Raw genomic sequence first — 14935 nt, 5'->3', positions numbered from 1 at the left:
GCCAGGGGCTAAGCTGTAGCCCCCCCAGCGGGCAGCTGGAAGACCTGGGGTCCCCTGCTGCAGCCCATCCCTGGACTCCAAGCACACCCAGCAAAAGGAGACTTGAATTAGCTTCTCAGGGAGTAAAATCTGAAGCCCTGTTGGCTCCCTTGGTGCCAGGATCTTCATGTGGGAATTTCAGTAGTTCTGTTCGGTTTCTCTGACCTCCCTGGACAAAATTCCTGCTCTGACCACATAAGCCTCACTGTTCCTTCCATCCTCCCAGGACTTTGCCCCAGACAAAGCCTATCCTGACCACCTCAGCCTGCACCACATCTCTTCCCAAAGACGCATGTCTTGTCTCCCTGTCTTCTTACTACCTTTAATGCAAATGTCATCACCCCATTTAACTTTAAGGTTTACAAGGGCTGAGACCTGAGAGGGTGGGTTAGTCATGCCCAAATCGCCCCATGGAAGCCCATGCCCATGTCATGCCTTGTTCATAAAATGCCTTGAATGTGTGAATGTTGATGAAAATGACCATGACAAATGAGATGATCATATCATCATCATCATCCATCACAAAACTGCAGCCCAAAGCCCTGCCCTGTTGGGAATGCATTTCTCAGAGCCACAAGATCCGCTCAAACCAGGTCAAGTTATTTTTTTTAACTTTGCTTTCATAATCAAGACACAAACTGTTCACTCTGGGTCTGCCACCAGGGAAGGGAAAGGCAGAGGAGATGTGGAGAAGAGAATGACATTCATTCACTCAACTAAACATACACACCCACACGCGCAGCAATAATGGAGACTTCAGACCCTTGTACATCATCCACCTGTAATAGCAGAGACAGGAGTGTATCTCCCAGACGATGCCTCTGGGAGCTAACTGGTCTCTGCTGGGAAGCTGAAGCTTCCAAGTCTCCTGTAACTCAGGACGTTGAAGTACTCATGTGGCTCGGCACAGTCATCTCCCCTCCGCTCTGTGCAGAAGACCACGGGCACAGCCTCTGCCTGGATGCAGCTTCCAGCAGATGACAGAACGATGGCACTCCATTCCTCCTGTTCACACGGCATACTCCTGAGGCCACTTTCCGAAGAACGGGCTCTGAGAGATTTCTTCTGAAAACAAAGTGAGGAGGAGGGGATGTCATTCAGAAGTTATTCCCCAACATGATACATAGTTACAATCATCTCTCTCTTCCTTTCTTACACACACAGACACACAAGCAAAGTTGTGTTCTTACCAATACCAATTCCTTAACCCTTAATTTCTCAGCCTCATCGCAGCTAGATTTCAGTACTAACCACTCCAGTGAAACTACCCTTGTTCCACATGCAGCGAGCCCCACACCCCGTGAAGCAGCTTTCTGTCTCAATTCTCTTGTTCTCTTTACTGCCTCTGACACTGCTGACCTCTTACTTTTGGAAATGTTCTCTTTCCCTGGCTCCCACAGTATCACTCTCTCCCGGTTCTCCTCCTGCAAACTCCCACCTTCACCTTCAGCCAGACCTGCTTTCTCCTGCTCACACATTAGCTCCCCAAATAAAGGGATTCCCCAAGCTCTGCCCTCTGTTTTCTCACTCTGAACACTCTCTGAGTCATCTCATGTATATGGACCTCTACAAATACCATCTGCCCTCTGAACATTCCCAGATCTCTACCCAAATTAACCCGGGCTCCAGCCCCAAGCTTCAGACCAGCCAATGGCCAGTCACAGCAAGCTCAGACTCACTCTGTCTCAAATGAGACAATCATGTTCCCTCCCCCACAATCAGCTCCTGTCCCTACGTTCTCTTTCCTGGTTCACAGCACCAGATGACCAGAAGCCTAATGTTAAATTCCAATCAGCCATAAATTCCCAACCAATTTTATTCCTAAGTCCCTCTGAAATCACTTCCCTCTTCTCTATTCCTACCCCCACGTCTTATCTCGCCCTGTGCTTCCGGCACCCGCCTACCTCTGAACTCCCTCTTTCTTCTGGTCCAACTTTCACATGGCCACCAGCACAGTGGTAATTTAGAACTGGAAGTTGGATCAGACCATGCTTCTGTCTAAAGCCCTTGGATGGCTCCCCTTGTCTACTGAAGAGTGCTTAATCCCCCAGAGGGGCTGCAGGTGGATGTCAAGGGGTTTGTAAAACACCGTAGGTTAGTCCATAATTTCACTACATTCCCTGCAGAAGATTGTGTGTGATGCCCCCCAAAACACCTTTGGTGATTTGGTCACACTCACCTTTGCAGCTTTATCACCTGTGGTGCATCCCCACTCAACACTCCAGCTCCTGGCATACGGCCTGGGTGTCAGGCAGGGAGCATTTATTCAGAAGCTGCTATGAGCACATACTGGCTAGCTTCTTCATGTCATCTCAGCAACAGCCCTACTGAAGTTTCTGCTTTGGAATGAGCTCATATGCAGACAGTTGAAATCACTTACCCAAGGACAATCCCAGTTCTGACTTGGGTCCAGGCCATGCTCTTTCTCCTCAGCCAGGCTGCCTCTCATCTTATTGCTTCTTGAATGCCATGCACTGTTTTCTGCCTCCTCCAACTTTTTATATGATCTCCAAAAAGTTGTCTACTCTTTCCTCCAGACTCAGCTCCGTAGCACATTGTCCAAGAAGCCTTCCCTGACCTTCTGTGAGAGTGACATTCTTCCTGTTCTCTAGATGTTCTCTGTTGTAACATGCAATGCTGTCTAGAACTTATCTGTTTACCCCTCTTACTTCTCCAAACTGTGGGCTCCCTGAGGGAAGGATCTATGCTGTATTCCTCTTTGTAACCTCAGAGCCCATAACAGACATTCGATATATGTTTTGGGACTGAAAAGTGTGTGTTCACACATGCATGCGCGTGCACAGGCATGCGTGCACGTGCGTGCACGCACACACACACACACACACACACACACACACTCTTCCTCAGCCCATACCTAAAAGAACAGGATTTTCCAAATCAAAGGGACTCATAGTCAGACAGCTACAATTGCTATTATGGGAAAATAGAACAGACAGTGAAATCTGTTTGGGAAAACAAAGGGCATGAGGTCAGCCACTGCCCCCATATGAGAGCATCACAGGTGAAGATTGTGCTAAGCCAAGGAAATCAAAGACCAGTAGGCACAAGCAGGATGGCAGAAGAAACACCTAATGGCATCAACTGCAGAGGTGACACCCTCTCAGTCTTACTGGAGACTCTGCTCTAAAGTATGTCACTCACTCCCACCATGGGGTGCGTCCACAGGTCTGGATGACAGAATTACAAAAAGCCACACACAGGCTTGGAAAAAAACAACAAACACAAAACCAAATCCCATTCTTCCCATCATCTACTACTTCCCAGGAGAGGAAAGAGCATCCTTACTGGCTAGTGTGAGCTCAGCGGTGCACGCATATAGGCTAACAGGAAGGGTGGATAGGCTGCATGGATGTACACCATGAACAAATATCAAATATTAGGGGTGGCACTACACTGCAGGCCCTGAGGAACTTGGCCTAGATAGAAGCCATGGTCTTAGAAGGACACACAGGAGTCAGGTGGTCTCTTCCTACTCACTGTTTCATTCATTCCTTTTCAATGCAATGGCTACACCCTTACCATAGGTATGAGAAAAGGGGTCATCATTGGTCATGCTGATGCTGTGCTAAAAGAGTGCTACATCCCTTGATGCAACCCAATCCATTTCAAACATATAAATATCCAATTCTTTCTCAAAGAACTGATGGTGACCTTTGGTGCTGGTGTGTTCTCATTTCCACTCTTAGACTGGCCACCCTTGCCCTGGAATCTTGACTATTTTGGCTTCCAAAGTCTTCTGGGAAATGTAAACATTCCTGAGATGGGTCTCTCAGCTGCTCCGTTTTCATTTAATCCCTATGTATCGGGACTCTGTCATTGCCAGTACAAAAAACAAGCCTGGGGCTGAAGTGGTCCTATAGGAGCAAGAAGGGAGACTGCAGCTGGGTCCTATGAGGACAAACACTGCCCCCTGGGAGACGTGAGGAGGACAGACAGTGGGTAGTCAGTGTTATGGAGCTGGACACAGCCATCTCTCTTTTCCCTCACAGAAGATCCCCTAGGGAAACTCTTTGCAATACCTGCTTAGCAAACAATATCCATTCATTTAGTCATAATACATCCATGCAATATCAATATTTTTGAGTACCAAGTATAATAAAGTGCCACGGTAAATAAAATCTATAATAATTACAAGAATTTAATAACTAATACTTATTAATACATGCCGGGAAAAATGCCAAGTGCCTTACATGAATTACTTGACTGATGTTTTCCCACAACGCTATGAGAGCTGCATCATAATTATTCCCACTTTATAGATATTACCATAGCTACTGAAGTGGTACAGCCAGGATCCAAAGCTAGGTCTGTCTGATTCCAAAGTCCACGCTCCTAAATAATGCAACCAATGGCCTCTCCAGGTCTATAAGGAACGCTGTTGGCACCCTGCTCAGATCCTACCTGCTGGACCAGGGATCCCATTCCCCAGACACTGAGAGTATGGGCTGTGGGCAGCTCACAGCTGCCCCTTCTCTGGGGAGTGGTTGTTGGGCCCTGCCCTCTCTGGTTAGCATATGGAATTGGGGGTTGACTAAGGTGGGTTTTCAAAAATCTGGCTCCCTGCCTCAAGGTACAGCCAACTTTGCATACAATTAATTCTTGCTGCAGTCAAGTCTCCAGCTGAGACCAAGTCTGGCTGAGCTTTCTGCCTTGGCCCTATCCAGCTACTCCTTCACTACCCTTCATCTGAGAGTCCATCCCAGTAAATCACTCTCACCAAAATTCATATGTCAGGATCTATTTATGGGGATCTGATCCAAAACAGTTGCTCCTGGAAATGGCCCTAGAAGCAGACACAGGATGGTATTGTGGAGGGATCCCTCCCCAGCTGGATGGGAATACGAACCCCACTGGTGGTGGTGGAATGGGATGGGACACAGATGGAAGGGGAATCTGAGCTGGTGCCACATCACTGACATTTGAGAAGTATGGAGAAAGAGTGGTTATTCAAACTGTGGGATTGAGTAGCTTTTACTAAATTCCCCCCAGTACATGGAGTGGGGAGCATGACAGGCTCAGATCTCTCAGCACCTGGAAGCAAAGTGTGAAGAGTCAAAGCTCCTTCTTGATAGCATTTCAAGAAACACACATCTCTGGCACTGAAGACCAGGCACAGGACCTAACTGTAAGAGAGACAGAACTTCAAAGTAGGCTGGATTGTAAGCTTGTGCAAGTCTCTTATGCTTAGAAAAGGAGAGATATCTATGACTTGGGAAGAGGATCTCTGGGTAGACTCACTGAGAACCACCTGCTTCTCTTGTATCCTATGGAGCTACAAAAATGGCCCACTTCTCCTTGATGGAAGTTATGGCCCTGTTAGGACCTGTGTCCCCTACAGGCCATCAGCCCCATATTTAGGGCAAGACTGCAGCCTACAGTACCTGAGGGAATGCCAGGAATGCTTAAGGAGGAGAGAGGTTATACCTAAAGGACACGGCCAACATGTACCGGCAGCAATGGGAGAACATGTCTGGGAGTGAATTCTCAGAGCGAAGGGGCATGCTGGGCAAGCAAAATATGAGACTGGCCAATATTGGGACACATCTCGTGATTTAAGATATAACATCCTCACAAGGACTCTGGAAGACAATACTAATACACTGCTGTCAAGAGAGATACCAACACCACTTTGGCAAACTAAGGAAGAAAGAACCCAAACCCTCAGACAAGTAGGGATGCAATGATGGACGTATGTAAAATCATAAGGAACATATATATATTGGTCTCTATCTTCAGTTTCTACTAATATTTAGTCTTTAACCCCAGTTCCTGACACAATGCTCCTTAAACTCTTATAATTTGCTGAGTGATAGGAATGTTTTATACAGGACTCCTAAATGGCTTAGAATTTCCTGGTTATAGGAGTGTCTTTGTTCCAATGAGGTGATGTTGGGTGGGCTCCAGGATGGAGGCTGGTCACTAGAAAGACCAAGCCATGATTAGAAGCTTGGAACTTTCATCTCCACCCCCCATTCTGCAGAAAAAAGAGAGGGGCTGGAACATGAGCTAATAATCAATTTTGCTTACATGATGAAGTCTCCATAAAAATCCCACAAGTATGGAGTTCAAAGAGCTTCCAGTTTTCTAAAAATATCCACATGCCAGGAGGGTAACACCCCCCAGCTCTCCAGGGACAGATACTCTTGTGCTTGGACCCTTACTGACCTCATCCTGTGTATCTTTCATCTGTATCCTTTATCATATTCTTTATTATATAACAAACTAGTAAATGTAAGTCAGTGTTCCTCTGAGTTCTGTGAGCTGTCAACAAATGATCAAATCCAAGGAGGGGGTTGTAGAAACTTCAATTTATAGTAGGTCAGTCAGAAGTACAGGTGACAGTCTGGGACTTGCAGTTGGTGTCTGAAAGTGAGGGCAGTCCTGTAGGACTGAGCCCTTAATGTGTGGGTTCTGATGTTAACTCCAAGTAGATAGTGTCAGAACTGAATTGATTGTAGGACACCCAGATGGTATAGAAGAATTGGTCAGTGTGGGAATAAACCCACCCATCTGTTGTTTAGAAGTGTTCTGTGCAGTGTTAAGAGTAGAGAAGAAGAAAAAAACAGAGTTTTCCCCAATATAACCTACTAAATCAGGGATTGGCAAACTAAGGCCCATGGCTCAAATCTGGCCTACCACAGATTTTTGTACTGCCCGTGAGCTAAAAATGATTTTTATATTTTTAAGTGGTTGAAAACAAATTCAAAAGAAAAATAATATTTCATGACACATGAAAATTATATGAAATTCAAATTTCAGTGTTTATAAATAAAGGTTTGTTGGCACACAGCCATACTCATCCATTTACATATTGTCTGTGGTGCTTTCATGCTGCAATGGCAGAGTTGAACTGTTGCAACAGAGACCGTATAGCCCACAAAGTCTAAAAGATTTACTACCTGGCCCTTTACAGAGAAACTTGGTGGATCCCTGTACTACATAATTTTGAAAATCCAATAGCTGATTATGTTTCTAGCAAAGATCCAGAGGACACTCTTTTACAAAGGTGAAAAAGAATGTGCTAGTGAAGAAAGCACCAGCATTACTGGGAACCTCAGTGGTATCTCTCCTCTGTAGGCTGGGGCTGAATGCTTTTATAGACCTGGATCCCTAGTAGCAATAGGAATGAGGAGACCCCAAAATGATATAGGGGCAGATGGTAGCACTTAAGAAACAAAGTGGATGTAGTTACTGCAATGGCAGCCTGACCCACCAGGATATTAAGATGGCTAATAAAGCACAGTGCTCCTAAGATAAATATGGATGGACAACCAACAGGGAGGGGTGTTGCTTATCTATGGACAAGAGATCAAGAATACATGAGAGAAGACTGAGACCAGGAACCCACCCCTGGAAAGTCAAAATCTCTTGCCCAGTTTCCAGGTCTGTGAGCAGCAAGGGTGGATACCAACCGTTCACCCGCCAACTCTGCTCTCCAGCCTTCTGCACCTGATTCTGTTTCCTAAGAAGACAGAACTATGTGTACTGCATCAGCAGACTTCCTTGCCCTCAGGCTTGGGTTTGGGCTCAACCAATGCAGAGCAACAGTAGAGGATGAAGGCAAGGAGAGTGAGGTGAGGAGATATATATATATATATATATATATATATATATATATATATTCCCCTGGCATTCTCTCTGCATAGTTGCCTTAGACTGGCTATAACCTTCAATCAAAGATTACAGTACTTCTCAAGCTGGTCCCCTCCACACATGTCTCCCTTTCCAGGTTCTAGTAATCACCTTCTCCCCTTTCCCTTAAAGACTAGGGGTGACAGTACACTGCTACACTTCTCCTAATGGTTTCCTTAATGCTGCCCAGTACTTCGTAACTGTCCGTTTTAAACTGTCTTCAAGCCACCCGCCTTGAGAGTACTACATGTTCCCAGCTGTATCTAATTATATCACTGTACAATTGCTGAAAATCAAAGAGAAAGAAAGTTTTCAAAGGAATGAGAAGAAAAAGCCATATCTTCAAAGGAGCAAAAATAAGATTCCCATAGTTTCTCAACAGAAATATGGGAAGCCAGAGACAATAGAAAAATGTTTTCCATGTGCTGAAAGAAAGTAACTGCCAACATAGAATTGTATACCCAGCAAAACAAATATATCATTTTTAAATTAAGGAAAAATTAAAGATATTTTCAGACAAAAAAAAAACAAGATAATTCATCACCTACACAAAAGGAAATATAAGCAATATTATTCAGACAGAAGGAAAATGATCCTAGGTACAAGACAGGAAATGCAGGAAGAAGTAAAGAGCAACAGAAAGGGTAAATCTAAGTGAATAGTGACTCTAAAAACAATACTAATTTCTTGCAGGGTCTAAAATATATATAAAACTAAAACACATGGTAATAATAGCAATAAGTTGGGAAAGTAGGTAAAAAAGAGTTAATGCGCCCTAAGATTCTTGCAAAATCCAAGACATGATTAAAGCACTAATTTATACTGTACTTGAATAAGTCAGGGGTATGATTTGTAATATCTAGTGTAACCACTAAAAGAATAGCAAATCTAGCATAATTACCAAATAGATCTTTTTATAATAGTAAGTACTTAATTCAAAAGACAGCAAGAAAGAGTAGGGGAAAAAACAGGCAAAACATATATGAAGAAAATAAGGTGGTAGCTGTAAACCCACATATATCAGTAATAACAGCACCAAGCACATGGTCCAGAGAAAGAAATGTCAGGGATGAAGAGCTGGGTTGTTCACTGAGCCAAACCCAGTTTGGGGGGAAAGTGAATCAGGAACAAGGGAGCAGGGTCTAGGATGAGGTGGAAAACGATGTTGGCAATCACAGACTTGCTTTCCCCCAAATGTTTGGTGACTGAAATTAAGGCGACCTGGGATGGCTTTAAAAGTCCAAAAGGGCAGACAAAACAGGGAGCAGAAATTTTTTCATTCATCCTAATCAGTAGCTACCAGTTTACAACACAAGCACATTCATCTAATTCTTCATTGTTTACAAGGCTGTCACAGGCACTGTGCCACCTGTTCATCACAGCTCTGTGACACAGACCAAGTAGAATCACCATCATCCCCACTTTCTGGATGAGGAAATGGAGACACGGGAGACTCCACAACTTTCCCTGTAATCACCCTCAATGCTGAGCTCAGACTCGACATCATCTACTTCCCCATCCAGCACTCTTTCAGCTGCATGACCTCTTAAGCTAGAGCAACAGAGGATGTATAGCCTACTGATCTTGCCATGTACCTTTTTCCCCTAAATTTCGGGAATGTTTATTTCTCATCCTGTAGAACTGCTGGGTAGCCCAACACCACAGAAGGTTGTTAAAATTACATAAGCTAACACACAAAAATCCCTAGTACCGGGTAGATGCCCAAAATACAGCAAACTCACAATAGATAAATCAAACTCTCTAGGGAGTGGCTTCAGGGACAGGCAAGAACTAGGAGCTGTAGGTGACAGCAAGATGGGGGGGAATACAGGTCCAGCCTTTCTGCAGTTCCCAGACAAGGAAAGCGACAGAAGAAGAGCATAAACAACTGCACTGAAAGGCAGAGAAAGGACTGTAAAACAGATATGTAGGGCAGCGGGGGAGAGCACATCAAGGTCTCTCTCTGGACAGGAAGGGGACATGAAAGGATAGGGTGTCAGGGGCAGAGTGGCCATGACTGAGATGTGCAGCCACAGTCTTTACCTTTCTGGTCAATGTGACCACCACGATGACTGCCATGCAGATGACTGCCAGCACTATGGCCATGGCTCCAAGCAGTGGGATCTGGAACCCAGCGCTGCGCTCAGCCACTGGAGGGGCGACAAAGTGAAGATGGGGGGGTGGTGAAAGCCAGAAGCAAAGGGCAGCCATTACACAGGGAAGCCTGTGTGTCAGGGCACAGAGGTGCAGGCTGGCCAGGTCTTTCTGTAACCATAGGACTGGAGTCTTTAAGCCCAGCTCCTTGAACAGAAGAGCATCTACCTGGCTTACTATAAAATCAATGGCTAATCTCTGGAACCAAAGCAGACCATTGTTAACACTCCCTTCCTCTATTCGACAAAATCACTTTCCATGCTAATCATGAAATGAAACAAAAAATAACATCCAGAAAAAAAAACCCAGAGAGTGAACATTTTATTAAATTTCATATTTATAATCATACTAGTAAAAAATGTTTAATTAAAAATTAAAATTAATTAATTAAAGCACAAAAAAGAGGGGGGAAAGAATATAACCTTTCACATTAAACCTGTAACATTTTTCCATCTGTGAGACCCTGGAGAGAGTAACGTTCTGGAGGTTTATCCTGTTTTTTCTCAGCACCTGGCACATAGCAGGTGCTTAATAAATATTTGCAATATGGAATTAAAGCATGAACAAATGAATTTCCACTAAGACATAAAGTGTAAGGAGGAGAAGCAGAAAGGGAGTTTTGAAAAGAGTGACAGCTGATTCAAGGACAGCAAGAGAGAAACACAACAATTGCTCAGATGTGTGCTGTACTGTAGGTAGAAGGGTTTCCAGGCTGCCTTGTCCTATTCCCACCTCCTTCCTACGAGCTTGGGCAGATCCCAGAGGTGCAGGGAAGTTTTGAGAGAAGGGTGTAGCAGAGGCAGGACCTCTTCCCTCTAAGGGCTTACACTGTGGGAAAGGTGGCTAAGGAATGCAGTCACTAAGGACAAGGCAGTGCCCATAGGACCCACACGGTACCAGGGGGGAGGGAGCCCAAGCTCCCCAGGATGAGTTCCTCCTGCACCGCAGACTCAGCCTCTTGCTTTGGCCACAGGTAGGGGAAGAGGGCAGATGGGGAGCAAAGTAGTCATGGAGAACACAGCTTCTGGGGCAGAAGGGCTGCGGCGGGCTGTGCATAGAACCAGAAAGGATATAGGCTCTTCCCCACATGCAGCATTGACCTATACCAGAGCCAGCCAAGAAGCAGCATTGAAAAGAACTTTAAAGTAGCCTTTTATCTTCTCAGTCTACACATATTTTGCTAACTCATAAAGCTTAATCTCCAACACAATCGATAGTAACAGGCAGAAGCTCTGAGGGTCTAGGGCCTCTGTTGGTTGAGGGCCTGACTCTTGATTTCAGCTCGGGCGATGATTCTGGGGTTGTGGGATCAAGCCCTGTCAGGCTACACCCTAAGTGCGGAGCCTGCTTAAGATTCTCATTCTCTCTCTCTCTCTCTCAAATAAAAAATAAAATAAAATAAAAAGCAAAAAGCTCTGAGGGTGTAATTTAATGGAACCTGATCATCTGTGTTAAAACCAGCTCTACTGCTCTGAGCAACTGTAAGGCCCAGCCTTCACCTCCATCAAATAGTGACATGGGAGTGGCTGGCAGTAAGAGCTAACAGTACTTACCATGTTCCAGGCCTTGTTTTTTCTTTTATTCTTTTTCAGTTTATTTATTTATTTTGAGAAAGACAGAGACAGCACTAGTGGGGGAGGGGCAGAGAGAGAAGGAGAGAGAATCCCAAGCAGGTTCCACAGTGCTGTCAGTGAAGAGCCCAATGCGGAGCCCAAACCCACGAAACCATGAGATCATGACCTGAGCCGAAACCAAGAATTGGATGCTTAACTGACTGAGCCACCCAGGCGCCCCATTCCAGGCCTTGTTTCAGGGCATTTTCTTGTAGTATGGTATTCAGTCCTATGTTAGAACCTCATAAGGTTACATCTATTTTCATTTCACAGATAAGAAAATCAATGCACAGAGAAGCTGAGTAATCTTGTCTGAGGTCAACAGCAGCACCAAGATTTGGACCCAGGCTCTCTGGTGTCATAGTCTGAGCTCATCACCACTCTGCTATACTGTTTCTCAGATGCAAAAATCTTTTCCCACTTTGCAGAGAACTGGTTTAAGTGTTCAGGTGATAATGAATTTGAGAGCACTCTGGAAACTATGAAGTACCATACAAAGGTAAATTATTATGTATTTACATTTAGCACACACTGTGTTTTAATCCTTTGTAAAACTTAAAAGCTAGGGGTGCCTGAGTGGCTCAGTCGATTGAGCATCTGACTTCAGTTCAAGTCATGATTTCGAGGTTGAGAGTTTGAGCCCCACATCGGGCTCTCTGCTGTCAGGGCAGAGCCTGCTTCAGATCCTCTGTCTCCCTCTCTTTCTGCCCCTCCCCTGCTCTCTCTCTCTCTCTCAAAAATAAATAAACATAAAAAAAAAACTTAGAAGTTAATTCTTTCTTTTTATTTTTTTAAATGTTTATATTTGAAAGAGAGAGAGAGACAGCATGAGCTAGGGAGGGGCAGAGAGAGAGGGAGACACAGAATCTGAGGCAGGCTCCAGGCTCTGAGCTGTTAGCACAGAGCTCAAAGTGGGGCTCAAACTCATGAACTGTGAGATCACGACCTGAGCCAAAGTCAGACACTTAACTGACTGAGCCACCCAGGTGCCCCAGAAGCTAATTCTAACTTGCCTGGTTAATCCTAAACCAACAAATGAGAACCCTTCCCAAATGACCTTACTAAGTGTTCTTCCTAACCAACACATATAAGATGCCCTTCTTACGCAAAACAGTGGCTCTCAATTCTGGCTGCACATCTGAATCACCAGGCATGCTTTTAGAATCTATTACATCCCAACTTTGCCCCTAGAGATTCTGATTAAATTGGTCTGGGATGCGGCTCCAGCATCAGTGTCATTTAAAAGCTCCCTGGTGATTTGAATGTGAACCAGGGTTGAAAGACCCTGTTCTTACAGTGTTTAGCAGGAACACATCTTCTGTTCTGGAGGATGAAAGTTCATTAGCCACCCTGCTCCAGAGCGCATACCTGAGCTTTGTAGGACCTCCAGAAAGAGTGTCCCTCTGTAAATCCCGTCGGGGTAGGTGTGATAGGTACAAAAGTACTCCCCTGTATCATTCCTGGTCAGCGACTGCAGGGTGAGGCCCAGGTTGGGGCCGGGGACCACTCGCTCCCTGAAGGCTGGGCAGAGGTACCACCCCAGGTTAGCATGATGAACGGCCAGAAGTTGGTCCTGCTGCTCCCAGTTGACCTGTGTCACTTTGGCAGTGGTAGAGGAGAGGCGACATTGCAAGGTGACAGAGCCACCTTCCTCTGCAGAAACGTTCCCCATTGTTACTATCCTGCCTGACATGGCTCCTAGGGAAGGGGAGAAAATGTGCATGAGTCCTATGTCAACAGCTGTCCTGGAATGTTCCTATAGAAATCCTAAAGGGCTTTGAGGCTAGATTTGGTCTGTGGAATGACAGTGTCTCCTGTCCATCCTGTCACTCCCCACATGGACTATAACTGCTACACTTCACCCACTCAGGATATGCTGCTATAATCTAGCTTCATGACAAGCTCTTTGATTATTTCCATGTACTTATTTTGTCTCCCTACCTACAACATAAGCCCTGTCAGCCACCACTTCTGTTTTACTTCAGCTTCCAGCAGCCAGTTCTACGCTGGGCACACTACTCCTTGAAATAAAACCTTGCTGTTTGTCTGACTGCTGTTTGAGGTGCCTGGAAAAACCTTCAGGAAAGCCACAAAATCCAAAGGAAAGGAAGACTGGAGAGAAACTTGTTTCTCCCAGACAAAACTACCCTCCTCAGCACTGACCACTGCCCATCATCTGGGTACAGCTCCACCCTCAAATGGTTCAAAAAAAACAACATACAAATTAAATTATAATATAGTGTCTCAATATCTGTGCCCCCCTCAGAAACATATGTCTATGATTTTTATTATGGAAGGAACCATATCTAATGTAAATTCAGTCTATAATGGTAGACTCTCTGGAATCTGTGAAGAAGACATTTTTGATCCACAGAAAATGTACAATGTCTTTCTAGAAGTTTCCTCAAGGACAGAAGAAAGAACGATGAAACAGGAGTGAACTTCTACAAGCAAACTGATCATCCCTCCTCCTTGTTTCCTTTCTCTCCCCATTTCCTTTCTTGGGTTGGCCAGTCAGACACCCCAACCCCAAGGCCTCTATCTGCCACCCAAAACAGAACCTGCTTACCAGATGCTGCCTTTTCTCACATGAGGGGCCACAGGATTCTGAAAACCATGCCTTTCCTTCCCTCACTTCCACTCCCAGACTTATTTCCTCCTTCTGTTTCTCCAGTTCCAGGCTGGATTTATAGGCCTTACCTGAGGTGGGGAGGGGAGCCTGCCTCAGCCCCTGTGCCCAAATCAGGAAGAGATACCACTGCATGCTTCTGCCCAGCGGGGGGCCCACAGGAAGCAGCCTAGGCCTCTTCTACCACGGAAACTGGAGGACTGTGGCTGGCAGGCCAAAACTGAGCCTATGAGGAGAGAGGGTCTCGGAAAAACTGAGTTCAGCAGAAACAATGTCAGAGACAGATTAAAAAAAAAAAAAAGCTCTCAACAAGTACACAAACTGCATAGGTTGAGCCACAAGAAAGACCATGAAGGAAACACACTAAAAAATAAACAAAAATGTGGTTACAGATGCATTGGTCTTTGGGTTACTATTAGTTAATCTGTTGTTTTTAAATTCTGTCTTGATGCACTTGTTTTGTATCAGCCTTTGTCTAACAAGTTCAAGGGCCCTGTGTATCTGGTAACGCCCAAGATTCTGAAGAGCCTGTGGAGGTCACTGGGCTACCCTGGCTTCATCCTACTAAAAAATGTGCACCCATAAGAGAAATCTAAGTTTGCATACTTTACAGACCAAGACTTGCGCTTGAAATCTAATGAGCCAGTGAACAAGAGGCATTTACTTCAGAGACTAGATGTGGGCAGGACAAAAAGTCTCAGACAACAGAGCAACTTTCCTTTAAATGAGGTCCTTTTCTTGAATCTGATTTCTTCTGTCTCGTCTATCTGGACTGAGATTTTGTTGAACTCTGGCTTAGTTTCTCTAACCCAGCAGAGTCAGAGGAGACCAGAAGAGGGAGTTTTCT

General features: G+C 45.0%; 1 protein-coding gene across 3 annotated transcripts; it reads right to left on the bottom strand.

Moving 5' to 3' along the window:
* Positions 1-806: 806 nt before the first annotated feature.
* On the bottom strand, positions 807-14316 carry TIGIT (T cell immunoreceptor with Ig and ITIM domains). Of its 3 annotated transcripts, none has more exons than XM_042956667.1 (4): positions 14160-14316; positions 12828-13157; positions 9736-9842; positions 807-1104 (listed from the first exon to the last, which is right to left on the bottom strand). In XM_042956667.1, exons 1-4 carry the CDS (start codon positions 14221-14223, stop codon positions 868-870), a joined length of 738 nt encoding a protein of 245 aa, XP_042812601.1. In that variant the 5' UTR covers positions 14224-14316; the 3' UTR covers positions 807-867. The 3 variants fall into 3 exon arrangements, with proteins under 3 accessions (XP_042812601.1, XP_042812602.1, XP_042812603.1); XM_042956668.1 differs by having other exon boundaries at positions 807-1101; XM_042956669.1 differs by lacking the exon at positions 14160-14316 and adding an exon at positions 14029-14138.
* Positions 14317-14935: the final 619 nt, after the last annotated feature.

The sequence above is a fragment of the Panthera tigris genome, chromosome C2 (assembly GCF_018350195.1).
Source record: "Panthera tigris isolate Pti1 chromosome C2, P.tigris_Pti1_mat1.1, whole genome shotgun sequence".
NCBI classification, from domain to species: Eukaryota; Metazoa; Chordata; class Mammalia; order Carnivora; family Felidae; genus Panthera; species Panthera tigris.
The sequence above is the reverse complement of the archived record's forward strand: the minus strand, read 5'-3'. Positions and strand labels throughout refer to the sequence as shown.